The 21095-nt window shown below is 32.9% G+C and overlaps 1 protein-coding gene across 6 annotated transcripts in view; it reads right to left on the reverse strand.

Moving 5' to 3' along the window:
* Positions 1-21095, reverse strand: part of ARHGAP12 (Rho GTPase activating protein 12) — a 103539-nt gene that overhangs the window by 23434 nt on the left and 59010 nt on the right. For 2 of the 6 annotated variants that reach the window (XM_025048638.1, XM_025048637.1), the window contains 4 exons: positions 13408-13533; positions 10086-10160; positions 9746-9760; positions 3195-3256 (listed from right to left, as the gene is read on the reverse strand). In XM_025048638.1, the coding sequence (XP_024904406.1) occupies positions 3195-3256; positions 9746-9760; positions 10086-10160; positions 13408-13533 (278 nt within the window). The remainder of the gene's footprint in view (positions 1-3194; positions 3257-9745; positions 9761-10085; positions 10161-13407; positions 13534-21095) is intronic. The other 4 variants (XM_006914467.3, XM_006914465.3, XM_006914468.3 and 1 more) reach the window with 2 other exon arrangements.

The following is a 21095-nucleotide window of genomic DNA, read 5'->3' on the forward strand; positions in this document are numbered from 1 at the left end:
CTGGAATGTCCTGATGTATGACCTGTACTGTGGACAGCAAGCCACTGTCAGGATAGAATATGGAGAGACGAAATGGCTTCTACAGGCAAAGGTGCCTATAGAGGGTGCATTTTATTTCTCTGTTTAATCTGCATGCAGAACATATTATACAAGAAACTGGGCTAGACTCAGAGGAAAGAGAGAAAATTGTTGGAAGAACTATCAATAACAAGATATGCAGATGCTGCCATCTTACTGAAGGAAAGTAGCGATGATGTGAAATGACTTCAGATGAAAGTGAAAGAAGAAAGTGCCAAGGCAAGACTGCATTTGAACATCAGGACAAAAACCGTGACTACAGAAGAAATACACAACTTTTTAACATAGACAATGAGGACACTAAAATTGTTAAAGATTTTGCTTACCTTGGTTTAGTCATCAATTCAAATGGAGACTGCAGCCAAGAAATCAAGAGAAGGCTGAGACTCGGAAGGGCAGCAACGGAAGAATTAGGACAGATCACTGAGCGCAAAGATGTGTCATTAGAGACCAAGGCTAAAGTCATTCACACCCTCGTATTCCCAGTTACTATACACAGATATGAAGGTTGGACGACGATACAGAAGTCTGATAGGAAGAAAATTAATTCATTTGAAATCCTGTGTTGGAGGAGAGCTCTAGGTACCATGAAGTGCCAGAAAGATGAACAAGTGGGTCCTAGAGCAAATTAAGCTTGAAACATCGCTGGAGGCAAAATGACAAAACTGACTCTGTCCTACTTTGGGCATATCATGAGAAGGCAGGGTTCTTTGGAAAAGACAATAATGCTGGGGAAAATAGAAGACAGCAGGAAAAGGGGAAGACTAAATATGAGATGGATTGGTTCCATAAAAGAAGCCACAGGCGTGAGTCCAAAGGAGCCGAGAAGGGCTGTTGAGGACAGGATGTTGTGGACATCCCTCATTCATGGGGTGGTCAGGAATCAAAGCTGACTCGACAGCACATAACACACATTTGTTGACAATAAAAGTTAAAGTTTTTAAAAAGAAAGTAAAGTTTGAAAAACGTGGTATAACTGCCACTGTAAGGTTGACAATTTTCCCATACTCAACAACTTTTCTGGTATTACTGATTTGTGATTCTTTGGTATAAAATAAAATGTGTGCACATGACAATCAGCAAACTTAGTAAACCAATATTTTCCAAATGACCTACAAGATGCTATAAAATTATGCCTGGGTAAAGACTCATTCAAAGTGCAACACAGAACCATGGATTTTAATGTAACAGTAATGAAAGTTCATTGATGGTTTTAAGTCTTCATTGCAACTGAGTTTTGGTGCAGCAGAAACATTCACAGTTACCTGAAAAGGCTATTAAAATATTCTTCCCTTTTCCAAATATATGTAATGGAGGATTTTCTTCACATACTTCAATTAAAATAATATGTCACAACAGACTGCAAGCAGAGATGAGAATCTAGCTATTTTTCATTAAGCCAGATATTAAAGGTTTGTGAAAATGTAAAACAATGCCATGCTTCTCATAGAGTTTTTCTTCATAAAAATGCTATCTATGTTAACATGTAACAGGTTATTCGTTTTAAAAGTTAATAAATATTCTTAAAAATGAACAAGTTCTTTGCCGTAATCAATGATTTTTAAGAGTTTTTAAAAGGGTCCTCACACCAAAATATTTGAACCACTAATATACAGGAAATTAAGACTATTTTGCTCAACTCTAGCAAATAAATTTGAAGATGATGAATTGGATAGTCTTAAGAAAACATATATCACCAAAAGAAGTAGAAAATCTAAAAGACTAAGTATCATAGTTAAAACAACAATGAAAATAAAATAGCCAAAGAATTATCTGCACTACATTCATCAAAAGAGAGAAAGAGAAAAATAAGGCCCAACTTTACAAGTAATTTCTACCAAAGAATAGTTTAAAGAACAGATAATTGCAGCATCTGTAAAGCTATTTCAGAGTACTTAAACCTCTTAAGTACTAAAACCTGACAAAGACGGTTCAATTAAAGCAAATCTAAAAAGCTCAACTACATGCATATTTTAAACTTTCTTAAACAATGGACTGATCTCACTTCGACCATAAAAATCATAGCATTTTAGCAGTTTTTAAAAACTGGGGGAAATGTACTTATCTTACAAAGTAAATTTCTTTAATTCATTAGGAGGTACTACACATGAACCAAAAAAGCCAACAACCCAATAGAAAAACAAAGGGTATGAACTGACAATTCAAAAACAACAAGAAATACAAATAGCTTATGATACTCTACCCCCGCCCTCCACCACCACACACACACACAAAGAAAAGCAAATGAAAATACCATTTTTTCTCTATCTTTAATAGCAAAGAATTTGACGACATATTGAACTGGCAAAGGCATGGAGAAATCCACTGTTACTGGGAGGTATGGACTGATACAATGCCTTAACGGACATTATGGAAACATAAAATGACCATTGCATATGCCCTAGCAGTTCTGCTTTTGTAATATTTATTCTACAGGCATATGTACATACCTGCAAAATGAGCTATGCAAGGTACTAGGTATAATACTGTTTGTAATAGCAAAAAAAAAAAAAAGTAAACATCTTCAATGTCAACAAATAGACAAGCATATTCACATATTAGCAAATAAATAATAGTTAAACTGATATAGCAACATGATACGTAACTATGCAGCAGTTAGTTAGAAACAATGTGGCAGCTTTACATGCAATGAAATAGAACCACCTCCAAGTTAAACTGTCAAAAGACTTTAAAAAAATTAATCTACGGACATACAAATATATTGTCTCTAGAGGAAAACATTACATCTCATTAGATTTAACTGGTTACCTCTGGGGAGAGAAACTGGTGGCTGGGTGACTAACTTTTGACTAAATATTTTATGTACCTTTGTTTTTTGCCATGTGCATTTATTACTTATTGAAAAAAAATTTTAATAAAGCTAATGCTTGCTGAAAATCCTCTGCCTTATAACCTGAGTTTAATATCACCTTAATATGTTAAGACAAAGGAAAATTTTCATACATTTCATGACAATCTTACATACATTATATTAGAAAATATAGTTTGAAATTCTTATGAACCTTTAAACATTTCTACTAGAATATAATTATATTCAGTTTTTATTTATTTCAATCAATGATACACATCAGAATATTTATAATTTGTGTACTTACCGAACCTTTTTTCCATTTTCAGTAATTTTTGTTACATTTAGTAATCCATATTTCTCTTGACCCTATGGAACAGAGTAATACTGAATATATATCATTCATATAGATAATGAAGTCCAAATTCTTACATGACTGAATCAAAAATGATCTGATACTCTAAAAATTAGCTTAAAAGATTAGTTTATATGTAATGTGTTTAGTTCTTTGGCACATTAAGAAAATAACTTCCTCATACTTCTGTAACTTTTTTTCAGTAATTTTAAAATTAAACACTTCCTCTTCTCCAATCATAGCAGCCCTAAGGTATTTTGCTATCAAAATAGATTTCCATATAAATGCTACAAGTCAGCACTGGAAAAATGATTTATGACTTCCTATTCAGAGAAACTGATACAATGCTACAATGATAAAAACCACAAAAAAATGAATTTACTTTGCTTTTACTTTACAACAATATAGTCTGAAAATTATTTAAGATATTAACCCACTTTGTCAGAATGTAAACATAACTAAGTAGAACAAATGCAGTTACTGGTACATAATAAACTACTTAAAAGTTAGAGTACTAAGCCTGGAACTGGCCTCAATGTGGCATAAAAAATTCAGTATGTGCTTATTAAACATATTATCAGATAGTAAATTGGACTCTGGACAAACTAGATATATTAGTCAGTTAATGTCAAAAATAGTGACATAGCTTTATCATCAAACCCTATGAAGGCACAAGCCACTGTGCTCAAGTTACATACTACTACCTTATTAAAATCCTTCTAGGTGGAATTAAGGAAACATTTTCTTATTGTTTTAGCTTCCTATATTCAAATGAATTTAATCAAAATGAGTTGGTGCCTATAGTTATCATCAACATTAGTAAGCATTGTATGTACATGACAGAGCAGTCAATTTTACTTCAAACGAAACACACAAACACACAGAAAAAATTATTACCAATTCAGAATTTATTTCTGGTTATTTAACTCAGACCTCAGCTATTTTCTCTATGTGCTTTAATTACAAAAAAAAAAATCTTTCTTGTATGGAATTTAAACATAATATTAAATACCCTCTCAGTAATGTCTAAAAGATAATGTTTGAAAGTTTTGTCTGGTCTGATAAAAACACATCTATGGACAAAGCTGACAAACTATTGCTGATCTACATTTTTGGTATACTGGGAACCTGTGACATACTCACATTAAGTTTTACTATAGTTTTTCATAAAGCATAAGTTAAACCTCCTTAGATATGCAAGTCTGATACATCTTATAAGAGCCTTTGTTGCCTCTCAACACAAGCATTAACTACACAATTATAAGTATGTATATGCTGTTCAGTAACAACATTATCCATTTACTATCTTAATTTACTATTCCAAGCAGGGAAGAAAAAAACTTTCAATGATATAGGAACTAAGTAATAACGATACTCTGGGAGGACAGGCACTGATATGTGAGCACAAGAACAGAAAGGTCCAAAAGGAAGAATCAAGCCTACAAAAAATCCCGAGGCTGGAACTGTGTGAGGCAACAAAGCAGAGGCAGGAAAGAAATACAGGTGTCCAAATATAAAGAGATGGCCGTAGTGACAAAGAGCCTAAGCCTAAGGATGAGAGAGACACTCTAAATCAGGGATTCTTACCTGAATCAATGGATGGACTGAAATTGGTACGAAATTGTGCATGTATATGCATCATTCAAGGAAAGGGTCTAAAATGTTCACGAAATTCTCACAGAGATCAAGATCCAAGTACTAATGCTCTAAGTATTAAGCAATCTAACTTGAACATAAAATAAGAACAAAATTTGCCATATCAAAAATGTACAAAAAAAATTACCATACAATGTGACAAGTGCTATGAGAAAGGTAAATCTAACTCGATGGGAAAAAGGAGTACAAGAAGACTTTGGAGACTGACACTTGAGCTAAGAAGAGTTAGCTACATGGAAATAGGCGATGAAAATAACAGACAGCACAAAGGCACAGAAGCGAGAGAGAGCATATCATATATGAAGGCCTTTAACTTCCTCAGAATGTTGGGTGAGGTGAAGAGCAAGTAATGAGGCAGTAGAAAGAATGAACTAAGAAAGGGTATCAGATTGGGATCCACCTAGAATACTATTCTAATAATCATCATAAGTGACACTGAAGACCTGAGCTAGGGCAATGACAGTGAGAATAAAGAGGGCCCAAATTTGAGATTCAGAAGACAGAATGAACAGGGACAAGAGACGAGGGTGAGAGGGAAGATTTCAGGGAAACTCCCAAGTTTGAGCAAATGGGTAATGGTGGTATCTCAGCAAGTTTTTTAGAGAAGCTTTCCCTGACCACTCTTAAGTAGGAGCTTCCCCTCCACTCTCATTATTTACTACTACCCCCAGTTTGTTTCCTTCATTGCATTTAATGCAAAGTAAAACTATATATCCATTATTTATTCACTGTCTACTCCATCAGGCTGTACGCTAGGACCATATCTGTTGGGTTCATCAATGTATGACCACAGCATCTAGTATGTAGTTCAATATATATTTGTTGAAGTAATTAACCAACGAATTAGCAATGCTATCACAAGAAAAAATGTTTTAAAAGTTTTAACTTTCAAACACTAAAGTTTCTGAACCTGACATAACAATGCCAAGTAGGCAGATGAATAATATAGGTTTGGCTATACAGGTGAGAGATCTGGGGATAAATTTTAGACAGATCTTTATTTCAAATTACTGGTATACTTTCTCTACTTAATGAAATTCAAAATCAATTAATGTTTTTGTGTTGCTTACTAAAATAACTTCATAAAAATATCTTGTTAAGTCTCGTAAAAAATGCCCATATTCACAATTGAATATATCAGTCCAAACATAGTGGATATGCAAAGAAAATTTCATATTGAGAATAAGCAGAGGCCATGCCACCCTGAACACGCCCGATCCCATCTGATCTCGGAAGCTAAGAAGGGTCAGGCCTGGTTAGTACTTGGATGGGAGACCACGTAGGCGCTGTTGGTGTACAAAAAGAAAAAAAAAAAGCAGAAATGTTTTAATAAGGATTAGCAAAATATGATTAAAATCTTAATCAAAAAGACTGTAGTAAGATTATCCTATCCTAACAAGGCAAGAAAATAATAAAATGTCATTTCTATGAAGTAATTTCAGAAAACTTCCACAAGTTCATAATCACTTTGCAGGCTCCAGAACTTCTAATCGATGTGGCATCCACTTAGTAAAACAGGCATTTCCCAATTTAGGCTAACAAATATTATGCATCAAAATCAATACAGTCCATCAAAATCCTATCTTCAGTTAATCATAATTGTTTAATACTAAGATTCCTTTTATACAGAAAAAGTAAACTTTCACAATGATACAGTGTTGAAAAAGAACCAGAAGCTTCCAGAACAGGTAAATCCACAGAGACAGAAGGTAAACTAGTGGTTGACAGTGGAGAGAAGGAAAGAAGATATGTAGTGATTGCCCAAGGGGTCTGAGTTTCCCTTAAAGGTGATGAGAATGTCCTAAAACTAGGAAGAAAGGGTAGTTGCAAACACTGTAAATATGTTAAATGCCACTGAACTGTGTAGGTTAATTCTATGTTATGTGAATTTTGCAATAAAAATTTAAAAAATCAATTGTTATGAAAAAAATATTAAAATTACATTTAAAAAATAAAAGCTTCAGCATTATTCAACAACAACAAAAAAACTACCAAATTTGTCTACTAATGCTTTTGTTAAAGAAAGTGGTAACACGTCCTTTTCTCCAAAATGAGTAATGCATTTTTATACTGTAATTGGAAATACAGGTTGAAAAGTTCAAGTTTCCAAACTGTGTATTCTAAAATTTTATTCAGTAATCTGGAACTTTAAAATGCATATTCTCAGAGGCACATTGGGACGAATGGAGAGTAGGTTCTTAAATCGGCCCACAAAATCCTATCTAATCCATACTGCAGTCATACTATAGAGGAATATATTTTAAAAAATGTTTAAATGTATACACTGCCTATTTCCAAAAATGATTTGAAGGGACTATGAAAAAGAGCAATAATGTATTTGGAAATGAAACAAAAATGAAGATGTTTAAAATTTATATTAAGAAATGGATTTTAAATTTGCTTTGATTAGAAGAGATAGAATGAAAAGATCATGCTAAGTGAACAAGGCCTGTCAAAAGAGACCACATATTTTACATGATTCTATTCATAAGAAATGTTCAGAATAGGAAAATCCAGTGAGACAGAAGAAGATTACCAGTTGCTTAGGGCTTGGGGGGATCTAGAAATGGGCGATAGCAAATGAGTACAGGGGTTTCTTTCTGAGGCGAGGAAAATATTCTAAAACTGACTGCGATGATGGTTGCACATACCTGAATATATCAAAAACAACTGAACTGTACACTTTTAAGGGGTGAACTGCATGGTATGTGAGTTACATTTCAAGAAAGCTTTTATAAAAACAAAACAAAGAAGAATTTGGAAAGGTAGATGGTTAATTTGCAGAGATTTTAAGATGACGTCAACAGCTAACACTGATTATCATATCATTTTCATTTCTAAATGTGTGGCTTCCTTTTTCTTACCACTAAGGCTTTATACCAACCAGATTTTAACTCATAAAGAAGGACAAAATATCTCCTTGTCCTGACTGAGTAAGAGTGGGAAAGACAGGCAATACTCAGTGGAACTAGGACAGGAGAGACAAGGGAGCCAAGAGCCAGGGAGGGAGAAGCAGTCAATGGGGGCAAAAACCTCAGTGAGGAGGGCAAGACAGCATGGAAAAGGCGTGTTCCCAGCAGTCCCCATTCCGAGGGAAAGGGGCTGCTGAGTGAAAACAAACTGGTCTCGGGTGGAATTAACAGAGCCGTTTTTTCTTTTTTTCCCACCTGAAGATACATAAAGCATGAAACAGAATGTTGGTGAGGCAGTTCCCTGTTATGGCCATCAGAGGGTACCATGAGTCCAAGATGGTCTACTGCTTCCAAACTCGTCAGAAAATGGCTACTACATGGGGAAAAAATTAGCCAGCAGTCCTTTGTAACTTCATGTGGAACACTTACAAATTCCTAATTCTAAGATTACCTAGTAATTCCCTTTTACCAAAATATACATAATTTATAAAAGGTTTCCTTAGGAATTATGTATTACCTATACTTAAAATAACTTTAAAAGGCTTTCTGCCTTTTTCTAGATAAACTGATATTATAGTAACAGCACCTTAGATACATACTCTTGACAAAACCGTTAAAATCATGTTCACTTTTATCTTTACTTAATGTTTATGTACCCAGGACTGTGTTAAATAATGCAAAAGATAAAAAGTAGAAATATAGCCCCTATCTACCACTTAGAAGTTTAAAATCTTAGTAGGGAGACAAGGGGTAAATGAGGTAGCTTTCACACCATTCAATGAAGTAAGTGACCTAGCAGTTCAGAAAAAAAGATCTTACCATGCTGAGGTTACTCTGGCAAAGCCTCCTAAAGAGTCAGCATAAGATTTAACTGTAAAGTGTAACTAAGAAAAGCCAAGGACCACTGCAGGGAGGGGAACTGCCTGAGCAATGTCAGAAGGAAATGTGTACAACATGTGACATGAACCATGAAAGACCTGACTAGGTTAGGAAATAGAGAAAGAGTTAGAAAAGTGAATTGCCACATCTGTGGAAATCCTTGGTTCTAAAAAATCGGAAGTATCCTAAATAACAATCTATTATAGTTTTATAAAATAAGGAAAGTTCCTTTTAAAAAGCTTTAAATGCTTCATGTATTCGTTCGACATTTACTGAACAGCTACTATCTGGCACTGCAATAGGTATTGGAGTGAATCTGTTCCTGCTCTAATGAAGCTTTTGTCTTGTGAGGAAGACAAACATTAATAGAGAGTTCAAGGTTCCTAGAAGATATAAGAAATGAAAAGAGTAACTCTATCTTATGTAATCAGATAACATATAATTAAATGCTATGAAGAGGACTGATTACAGGGAAACCTGACCAAACATAAGATTTGAGTAAAATTCTCTGGAAAAGCCAAGTTTGAACTGAGCTCTAATGAACAAAGAGACGTTAATCATGCAAAGATGTGGGAGAGAAATGTTTCAGTGGGCAGAGGAACGACAGTGCAAGGACTTGAAGCTGAAAAGCAGGCTCCTCTAAGGAATGAAAGAAAGGCAGCGTAGCCAGAGGAAAACAAGCCAGGAGGAAAAGAGTAGGACCAGCAAGTATGAGGTGAGGCTGGAGAAGCAGTCAAGAGCCAGAGCATGCACAATCTCAGAATCCTCATTAAAAATTTCAGTCTTCAGTCTAAAACAAACGAGAAGCCAGTAAAAAAGAGCAAGATAAACAAATTACAAGAAAGACTGGGAGGACATCAGATATAGAGATCAAGTAAAATTACATCCCAGTTAAGACAGTGTCTGAAGAGAAGTCACTCGAGGGGTTTTCGATTTAGGGGGAACTTAAAGATGAGTTACATTTCTCCAATATTCCTCTAGGATAGACTGGGCACTATTTTATAGCATAGAAAGACAACAGCATCTATGCTCATTAAGGAGGGAGACACTTCTTACCTTTGGATTGGTGTCCTGAGGAAAAAGGGTAAAGTATAATTTGATAGGATTCTGCAGGGATTTTTATATTTGTTTTTTAAAACCAAACAAATTCATCATTTACAAATATGGTATAGAAATTAATTACGAAGATACCATATTTTGCACAAAAAGGGGCTTTAAATCAACAAAATCTGGTTTTTAACTTAAACCTATTTTAATTGTGATTATCTTTTTAAACCAATGAGATTTAATAGAAGCCCAAGAAATAATTAAACATTATACTTAGAGAAAATTAATTTATTTGAAATTGATTGAAATAGCTGGACTATATTATACTATTAGCTACTATCATACTAACTGTATCTTGGTGCTTTGATGCAGAGGGAGAAGACTCATTTTCAGGAAAGCAGGGTTTTGAGGCAGGTGGAGATTCCTATAAGAAATAAGTAATGAAAAATGTTACTCTATATAATTATATTTCTCCCTCTATCTCAGTGGGAGAGCTTAAAAGGAGAGGCTAAGAAATTCCCTAGTTATTTTTCTTTAAGAGTCAGCTCTGAAACTAATAAGGTACTGATTTGAATACTACAGACGTCAGAAACTTTATGAAATATGGCCTATATTATTCCAATGAAATACCACACACAGAATTACTCAAAGAAAATGATGCATGTTGACTTAAAATCATGATGTTACATCAGCTTGAAACAACCATATTTAAAATAGGTAAAATCTAAAACACTTGTAGATGAAAATGTAATAGTCACCATACTGATTGCTCTTGGTGTGGTAGGTATGAATACCTAGGATTACACAAGGAATAGCCACAGAAATTACTTGGCTACTGACAGAATGAGAACTTTATTTTAGTCAACAGCTATGTAGGAAATTATATTAAATTGCTATGAATATTTGATATTTAAAGTAATTTAAAGCTAACATTCCAATTATTAGAAATAAGCAAGATTTTTTTAAATGCAAAGAAGAAACCTCAAAGATTAATATCTCACCAGAAAAAAAAGAGTTTTAATGTCTAATCCCACAAGAATAGGGATAAACCAATAAAGTGCTTTTTTAAAGCAGCTCTGCTTTGTCAATATTGAAGTATAGTGTGTGATTTCTACCACAGATGTTTATAATACATGGAAGATAAGCCTGAAAAAACTGTTTTTTGGTACCAACAGCCAAACTCCATTTAAATTTCTCCATTCCCCTAGATGTTTTTAATAATTTCAGGAAGAGAATTTAAAAAAAACATATGCTAATACCTATTATTAAATTTTCCTATAAAACCATAATTTCTATGAACATTCATTTTCACATCTGTATCAGTCTACTTTTCTATGCTTATGAAACCTGAGAATTTATATGAAATCACAACACATAAACTTTTAACACCCATTTACTTAAAAAAAACTTCAGGTTTATATCCCATATAATTTGTAAACAAAGAAACTAATCAGCAGCAAAAGTTTACAGGAAAACTCTTGAAGGGACAACCTTCTAAATCAAACATCCTAGGTCTACACTATTAATAGAGAAAATATTAAAATCATATCAAACATATCTTTACAAAAAGAAATTACACTTAATGTCCAAATCTGTTTAGCCTCATTTAAGTATTTTTTTCTGACAGCTTCAGATGTTTCAATTTCTTTTCTTTCAACTTCTAAAAGTGTCTAATATTAAAACAGTCTGAGAAAAAAGAGGCACGATCTAATAACCCACAAACTAGAAAATAAGTAAATGAATGAAATGAATGGTAATAATTTATTTTTATAGCATTATCAATCCTACAGAAATAAAAAATACATCAAATTATAAATTATTATAAATGAAAAGCAATTTTACATTTATGCATTTATTTATATTTATAAATGTATATGCATATATAAATATGCATATGTTAAATGACTACAAATGGGGCTACGAATAGCAGGTTTTAGCAAAAATCACATATAGGCAGAAACAAACAGATGTATCATATATATACACACAGACATACACACATCTCCCTCCTCCAAGTTTGTCTGGCAATTCAATTAGGACTTATGTCATCATAACAACTTTTGCTACACAATCGTGGGTTTCTGTGATTACATTTCAACTTATAAACAGTTTATACCTTCACATTAATAAGTCAGATAGTCTGCTTTTGTATAGTCCCGCTTTCATAGCCTCAAATCTGAAAAAGGTATATACTAGGTGGTGATAATAGAAAAGTTTACTTGGTAAAGCAATTATCTGTGATTCCATTTGTAAAGGGTAAGATGTGGGGGTGAGGGGGCGGGAGAGTTCTACCCAAAATAAGTAAATCTCTGGTCTCAAGAAAATCATGTTTTACAACTCTGAAACAATGAGATGAAAAAAGGAAATGTAATAAGAACTTTCTGTGAGTTATTCTAATAATAGACTGAAAATGAATCTCAAGAAAGATTAAAAAGAAATTGTAAATCTACGTCAGCAAAATAACAATCTTTTTTGCTTTAGTATGAAAAGGCAATAGGGTTGGTTAAACAAGGCTTTTGCATTACAGCATTATATATGCTATTCAGGAGCTTTCTACATACATTGAATTGAAATCTGGTTCTCAAAGTAAAATGAATTTTTCTATTAAAATCTCTAGGAATCTTACCTACTCAGGTTAATCACAATGTTAATATATTTTCAAGCATTCTTCAGTAGCACAGACTGCAGAATTTCAACCTTTTAACATGCCCTCTACATTCAACCATATAATGTCCTTACAAAATTAAAAACCAGTCTACTACTTTCATTCATTGTTCTGTTGGTCCATCTTATAATGTGTGTAGACTGTCTCTACAGATCCACAAAGGTCCACCTTTTAATTCAACAAAGACCAACTTTCTAGTCACTTGTAGTACTAAAAACAAACAAAAAACAAACAAAAAAATCTTATTTTGACTGATAGACTGAGGTAATTTATAAAAGAATTTAATCAAGTATCCAAATGTAGAGTTCATTCTGTTTTCACTAACACACCTAAAAATGTAGGAAGCCTGTTAATTATCCAAAAAAAGAAGGCTGAAAGTAAAATAAAAAGTCTCCAATGATGAATATCTTTTTAAAATAATTTATTTTTACCACCACCTTCACATTTTACCATTAGCATGCCTGATGTTCTGATTTCCTACTCCATCCCCCAAATGAAGGCACAATGAAAAGATGTAACTCACAAGAAATTTAAAAAATGTATGGCTTTTCTATTCTGATGTTTGCATCAAAATCCATCCCCCATATGAAACTGAGAACTTTAATTCTCAGACTGATAAACGAAGCCCTTTGTGCAGAGAGCATCTAGGGAAACAGAGGAGTAGGATTCCAACCTTCCCTGGGAAAGGGACATTAACTGTCTCTACTAGAAAACCTCCTGGAGACTGAAGACAAACAATAACAGACATCTGATTTTAAAACAGGATTATAAAAAAAAAAAATCTGGCAATTACTAGGCTCAAATGTATCAAGGTATATATACGTCATTAAGCTACAAATAAGAAGGTCCACTGTGCAAAAATCAAAACACTTCAAAACCAAAACCCACTCCAGAACAAACTGATGCCATAACAATAAAACAGGACTCACCAAGGTATGAGATTCAGCTAATTAGAAAACAATAAAGAACTTGCCAAAACTCAACAGATTTTCTCAAACACTCCTACCTTGTCATTGGTGTCCAGCACAATGGTGCTATGTCTCCACTTTGTTAATACTATTGGTTCTTGCAGCCGCCTGTCCAGGCTCCTACTTTTAATTATTTCTCTTTGTTGTTGGGATGAAGCATTATACTAAAGAAAACAAAGTATACTTCATAAATAATAGAAATGAAACTAGAATCTAAACATGCTGGCTCCCAATGACATATGACGGTAGCAAAGTTCGTCATCTGACACTAACGTGAATTTTCTGGCCTCGGTTTTCTCGACTTTGAACAGCATTGTGGTACAACTGAGAAGATCATAGATTTGGTGTTATCCTTGGCAAAATATTAAATTTCCCTAAGTTTCATGAAATACCTCATTCACAAAGTTGATATAAGGATTAACGAAGCATAAAAATACCAAATATTGCCCTGATAGGTTCTCAATATAAATTATCATAATTTATAGAGACCATTAGAAAATTAATTTTTTAAGGTTCCTAACACTTCTAAAATCCATGTGAATTCAATTTTTGGTTTAGATTTTAAAAGGAATGCTTGTATACACTGTAATAGTATTCTCACATTTAAAGGGTTCTTTTGTTTGTTTTCACTTATAGGCCAAGCCAAACATACTATAGTTTCTCTGAAATGATAAAATATAATCAGGTCAAAAGGTAGACGGCTCCTAGTTCTAAAGACCAACTCTGAATACACCAGTTGTGTACAAAGGATAGGTAATATCCAACCAAAAAAATTGCATATAAAATTAAGAACACATTACCAATAAGGCATTAAATTATTTAAATGTTTGAAATGTCAAGCAGATCACCAAACATAAAAATTTGAGAAATGTGAGGTTCAAGAGCTATGCTGCTTTACACGGGCAATTTTAGTGAATTATAATAAAATAACATATCTGTTTTTTAAGGGATACATTCTTCTCCTAAAACCAAACGATACCTAATATATCTATTCTCCCCACCTCTAAAAAGCCCAGTAAATCTTAAAATTTAATGACTTTGATTGTAAGTTTAATAAAAGTATCTTTGGAGATGTTTTAATATTAAAAAAAATCTTCCAACATCTTTCTCCACAATATGCCATTTCTTTTCTCTAAAGTGAGTCCATACAGCACCCTCTTCCTGAAAAAACCTGTCTCCGAAAGCTACTACCTCATTCTTCACAAAAAAAAATTGCCAAAGCCAGGCAATCATATGTGGGTGTTTGTTTTTAATTCACTGTTGCTTAATCTTAAAATTTATCACAGATTAACAAAAGGATCATTTCTAGAAAAAACAAAGATGAAGCTTAAAGGGTACCAAAAGATTCTATGCTAGAAATCTCTAAGTGAAAAGAGACCAAATTATAAAGAGGGCTACTTTTTCCCTTTAATATAATCATTGCTAGCAATAATTAAAATGGATAGTTGTATGAAAGCTTGTATATGAACTTTAATGGATACCTAACCCTAGCCTTTGAGCTTTATAATATCTGTTTAAAAATCTTTTCTAAGTGGCAATAAAAATAATGTAAAATTAAACTGGGTAATAATCACAATTTTAACAGTATGTTCATAAAAGCCAATAAAGCATAAATAAAACATAAAATCTAGTGTAGGCAGAAGAAAAAAATAGTGTCATAATTAAAGAAAGAAGAAGATTCTACAGTTGAAACATACACACACATACCTAGAGTTAAACAAAATAGCTAAAACGTAACATTTTTCTAATCTCTTTAAAAACACCTTTTGTTTTAAAATTCTTAATTGGATTTTTATTTGAATTATTTCAAACATATACAAAAGAATAGAGACTATAATGAAAACCCACCATCAAGCTTTAGCATATCCAATTTAAGACATTTGCTTCAGGTACTTTTTAAAAAAAAAAAAATTATAGACATATCAGAGGCCCTCTAAACACAGCTTCCAGATTCCATTCCTCTCTCTCTTCCTCGGCAGTACCCACTAAGTCAATGTTCATCATTCTCATGTATTTTATAATTTGATACATACTTATACATCTATAAATATATATTGTTTAAAATTTTATGTAAATGAAATCATACCACATGCATCATTCTTCACTGCTTTTTTCACTCAACATGTTTTTATTTTAAAAATATATCCACATTGGTGGGTATGCAGCTCTAACCATTTACTTTCACTTCTACATAATACCACAATTTAATCATCTGCCTAATCCATTTAGACATTTCCAAGGTGGTAGTACTAATATGCACTCCTACCAGAACATGGTGCTTTTCACTGCCCTACTTGGTACTGTTGAACTCACACGCATCTGTATATATAAAATAAATGTAGTACACATGTACACGTTTTTTTAAAAAATCTATCTGATGGGTAAAATGCTATCTCATTGTTTTAATTCACATTTTTGTGGTTACTTGTAAAACCGAGTATCTTTTCATGTATTTATTTCATGTATCTCCTCTTCTGTTTATTGCTAAGTCATACATTTTTCCTCTTTGCAACTGGGTCATCTTTCTCTTCCTGGTATGTACAGAAAGAACCAGGATGTTCTCTTTATGTTTTGGATTCTAAACCTTTGTAAGCTACGTGAGCTCAATATACCTTTTCCTAGTCTGTAGCTCATCATTTTCCCTTTATGGTGGTATTTTTTACATTAGAAGACATTTTAATTTTGATATAGTTACATATGTCAATCTTTCCTTTCATAATTTTTTCTTATATAATCTTAAGAAATATTCCCATGCTGAAGTCACAGATATTCTTTGATATATCCTTCTATAGGATATATAATTTTAAATTTTTATTATATTTATGTTTCTAACCTACCTGGAATTAATCATTAAATGTGAGGTCAAGATCTGTATTTAGTTTTTTTTTCAAGTGAGTAACCAGTAACCTTAGCAACATTTATTGCATAGTCCATGCTTAACCCATTGATCTGTAATGCCACATCCTAGCTTTCTATTCTGTTCCGGTTTATCTCCCTATACATGTGCCCTTACAACCCTATCTTACTCACCATAGCAGCAACTCTGTCCCTCATATGCCCCTTCACACACAAACACATTCTCCCTACTCAAGAGTATTTTGCTTTTTCATAGACCTTTGTTTGCAAATAAAATTTAGCATGAGTTCCAAAAAGGTGGAGAGGAGAATAGTAAATGGAAATGCAGTAAATTTACAGACTAATGTGGACACATAAAATTAAGTCTCCCAATTCAAGATCATAATGATATACAGTGCCATTTATTAAGGTCTTCTTTTACACCCTTCAATTCTGCTCTGAAATTTTATTTAAGAGCTTACAAACTTTAATAGGCATCTTCTTACTTATAATTCTTACTGTAACTGCTGCTCCTGCTAATATAAAGATTTTTTTCCTATCACAGTATAAACTATTTACTAGAGAAATGAGTAGATTTTATGTTGATTTTATACCCAGCAACTCTGCTGAACTCTCATCAGTTTTGAGTTTATAGATTCTTTTGATTTTCTAATGAAAAAAGTGTTCTCAATTATATTACAGATATCCACTTTCTGAAAGTTCGTATTACGCCACTTCCCTTTTACAAAACACCTACCTTAGTAACTGTTTTCAGCAACCAAAAGAAATCCAAAGAGGATTTTTGCTTTTACAAAAAAAGCTGTCACATGCTCCACCTCATTTCGGCTTATGAAATGTTTCATACTTTCTGAGAGCAGGAGAAATCTGTTATTTCCTTTTCTTATTTTATTGTTGAATAGAAGCAGTGATAGAAAACTTCTAAGCTAGTTCCTAACTCTAATGAGAAAGCTTCTGTAATGAGATTTACTGTAGATTTGGTAACCTTTAGCATGACGTAACATATCGTTATACTTGAAGTGATCTTCTAGAAGCATATAGTTGAGTCATGGTTCTTTATCCATTCTGAAAATCTTAAGAGGTGGGATTAGAACATTTACATTTAATATAATTGTTTACATATTAGGATTAAGTCTGCCACTTTCTTATTTGTTTTCTGTTCTGTTTACATTCCTGTTTCTCCTTTCTTGCCAGCCTATGGGCTACTTGAGTGGTTTTTACTACCATATTTTATCTGTACAGATGTTCCCTGACTTACAATGGGGTTAGGTCCCAAAAACACCATCATAAGTTAAATATATCATAAGTCAAAAATGCATTTAATACACCTAACCTGTAGAACATCATAGCTTAGCCCAGCCTACCATATTCTCAGAAAACACTATCCGAAAAACACTGGCAATACAGTATACTGTAGAATACCAGTTGTTCACCTCATGATTACGTGCATGACTGAGAGCTGTGGCTCACTGCTGCTGTCCAGCATCACGAAAGAGTACTGCATGCATAATCTTTAGCCCAGGAAAAGATCAAATTCAAAATCGGAAGTGTGGTTTTTATTGAATGTCAATCACTTCTGCACCATTGTAAAGTCAAAAAAATCCTAATTTGATTCACTGTAAAACAGTACTGTCTGTAGTCTTTATCTCTTGTTACAGTTTTTTAGTGCTTGCTTTAGAGATTACAAGTTACATAATTTATCACAGTCTATCAGTATTTTTTTTGCAACTTCAAGTGACATGTAGAAATCTTACTGACAATTATATCACATTACTCTCCCTTCTTTATGGTATTGTCTTAAATATCTCTGGCATACAATAAATGCTATGTTAGAAATGTTATAACTTTTGTTTTAAATGTCAACCATAAATTTTTAAATCCAGGACAAAAGTCTCAGATATTCACCCTTCCCATTATTTCCTCATTCCTGATGTTCCACGTTTTCTTCAGTTATCATTTCCCTTCTAAAGAACTTTCTACAGCAATTCTTTGAGAAAAGAACTGTTGCTGATAAATTTCTTAATTTACTTTCATCTGAAAATGACTTTATTTTACATTTATTCCTAAAGGATATTTTTGCTGGAGGTATAATTAATTACAGGTTAACAGTTCTTTTCTTTCAGAACTTGAAAAGTGTTCTACCATTTGTCATTTTCACCTATTCATGTTTTGATTTTTCATAATTTCTTTTTCTTTTTAAATAAAAAACTTCATTTAACTCTCTGAACTACTTTATTAAGAAAATTAATTTCATCTGGAGTGAATACAATGAACTAATTCTTAGATTTTTCTCATATCTATAATAGCATTAGAGTCCTTCGAGTGTTTTATTTGGAATTTTGAACAGCACTCATTTTGAGTCAGAGATATTTTGTTTGTTATCTCTTAATTCACCTTTTTTTTTCCCCTCCCAACTCTTCCTCCTGTCTAGCAGTTTTGTAGTTCCCTTCACCTATATCCAACCGAGGACCAGGTATTTATAAACATGTGTGTATATAACCTACCTTACTTAGCTATCACATGAACATGTTCCTTCTTTCCAAATTTATAACAAACTTCTTGAGGGTAAAGATCATGCCCTAGGCATCTGTATCCATCACAACACCTACACAGTACTGAGCACCAAAAATGTATTCAGAAAATAGCAGTCAAGTTAAATTTCTAATCTGCATTGGGGGCTACAAATCTAACAGACATAAGTCTTATTTAAATCGCTTAGGGTACAGAATTTAATCTTCAATTTTCTTTCCTATACAATAATAATTCATAAAACAGTGGTTCTGGAACATCCTTACCTCCTTGTTCCCACTGTATACAACTCAAACCTCCTCTCCACATACAACTTCTTTGGAAGTACAAGAAACTGCCAAGACCTTCTGATACTTTATCCCAAGTGGCAAATAGTGGCAGAAAATGAGACAATATCACAATGCTGGTTACAGCAGCACTCACTTCCATTGCTGTAGAACTAACTACCCGTTAAGGTTTTGATACAACTCACTCCCTTGCCTCTCTTCTTTCTTTCACCCAGGCATTTCCAGAAGTAGGTTTCCTAATATCTAGTCTATACACCTTCTGACCAAGGAAAGTATAGAAGAAACTCAATAGGAATATTTAGCTATCAGTTAAGTAAAAGTTCCAAATTAGTCCCTACGTAAAGTCATTCTGGAAGCCTCTCCTTTCAGTGGACCCTGACCTAGCAAAAATCACTCAAAAGAAGTTTCATGTTTGATGTCATTACTCCAAAAAATCAAAGTGCTGTGAAGGAAGACAGTGAAACAAAAGATTCCTCTTAACTCAAATGATATTTGAGGTCCTAATAGAAGCTACAATTCAAATTTGTCAAATGGAAAAAGTGTAATACTATGTGTTTAAATTATTTAATTAATATTATAGTAATGAAATATTAGTCTTCTATAGTCTAGATCATTTTCAGCGAAATGAACTTTCAGATTTATCTTGTTTTAACATCAAAATCATATCTCGTATTTTACAAGCCTACTAGAACCAATTACTGTTATATAATTTTCAAAACTGAAAAGTTATATTCCCAAAATATATTCCTATCCTAGCACATAAGATATTACATATTTTGACCATCGCTATCCCTATGATTTTTCCTTTCCAATTTAATCACTAAATATGATTAAATTGTTTTTATACATGGTACCAGTTTTGAAAAGTAATACCTGATGTATTCTTCAACTTCTTTCTGGTACATTTACAAAATAAAAATATTGTTAATCTTACTATGACTACCTCTTTTCTCCTAAAAATTAAAAACAGCTATATTTAGCTTGGAATATTAATTTCTCACTTAAAAGTTTTAATGATACAATTAACTTTGGAAAAGTAAAGTTAGGTCATTTCACAAACTCTAGAGAAAGGAGAATTATTATTTTCGTTCACAATTAGCCTGTTATATATTTTTTTTTTTTTTTGGAAAATTTAACAAACAAGCAAACAAAAGAATCCAAATTGCTATGCTATGGTTCATAAAATAAGAATACTATAGGTCTCCGAGCACTCGGCACAACTTCAATGTTTAAAGGATAAATAGGGTTTTATCCTCAGAATCAGACCAAAAAGTACAAATTAATAATAATGGAAATTTTAAAAAAACACAAATGTTTTATTAAATTATATTTCATAATTTTAAAGAGCAATAATGTAGAACTTTCAATCCTGATATATGCGAGGATCAATTTATAGCGTTTTTAAATATATTTTTATTTTGGCCTTTCTTCATTCTTGGTACTATTTTATGGTTAACTTTAAATAAAAACACAATGTGACAGTCTACAGCCATGCCAGCCAGCCTGAACAAAGCCAATCCTATCTGATCTCAGAAGCTAAGCAGGGTCAGTCCTGGTTAGTACTTGGATGGGAGACCACCACCTAGGAAGACCAGGTGATATAGGCATTAAAAAGAAAAAAAAAACACAATGTGACAAAACTATGGAAATGATAAAATGAGGAAGGGGGAGCGGGTGAACAGGCAGAGAACAGAGGATTTTTAGGGCAGTGAGTTTATGACATTACAATGATGGATGTAAATCATTACTCTTTTGTCCAAACTTATAGAATGTACAACACCAAGAGTGATCCTTAAGGTAAACTGGACTGGGATGATTATGTGGTGTCAATATTGGTTCATCCTTGGTAAAAATGTATCATTGTGGTGAGTGATGTTGAAAACAGGGAAGGCTACGCATGTGTGGGGGCAGGGGGCATATGAAAAATTTCTATACCTTCCTCTCAATTTTGTTGTAAACCTAAAGTTCTCTAAAAAGATAATCTTTTTAAAAAACCCACAATGTAATAATATCTTCACAATTTCTGCATGTAGAAGATTTTATCATTAAAATATAGA

The sequence above is a fragment of the Pteropus alecto genome, unplaced genomic scaffold, assembly GCF_000325575.1.
Source record: "Pteropus alecto unplaced genomic scaffold, ASM32557v1 scaffold605, whole genome shotgun sequence".
NCBI classification, from domain to species: Eukaryota; Metazoa; Chordata; class Mammalia; order Chiroptera; family Pteropodidae; genus Pteropus; species Pteropus alecto.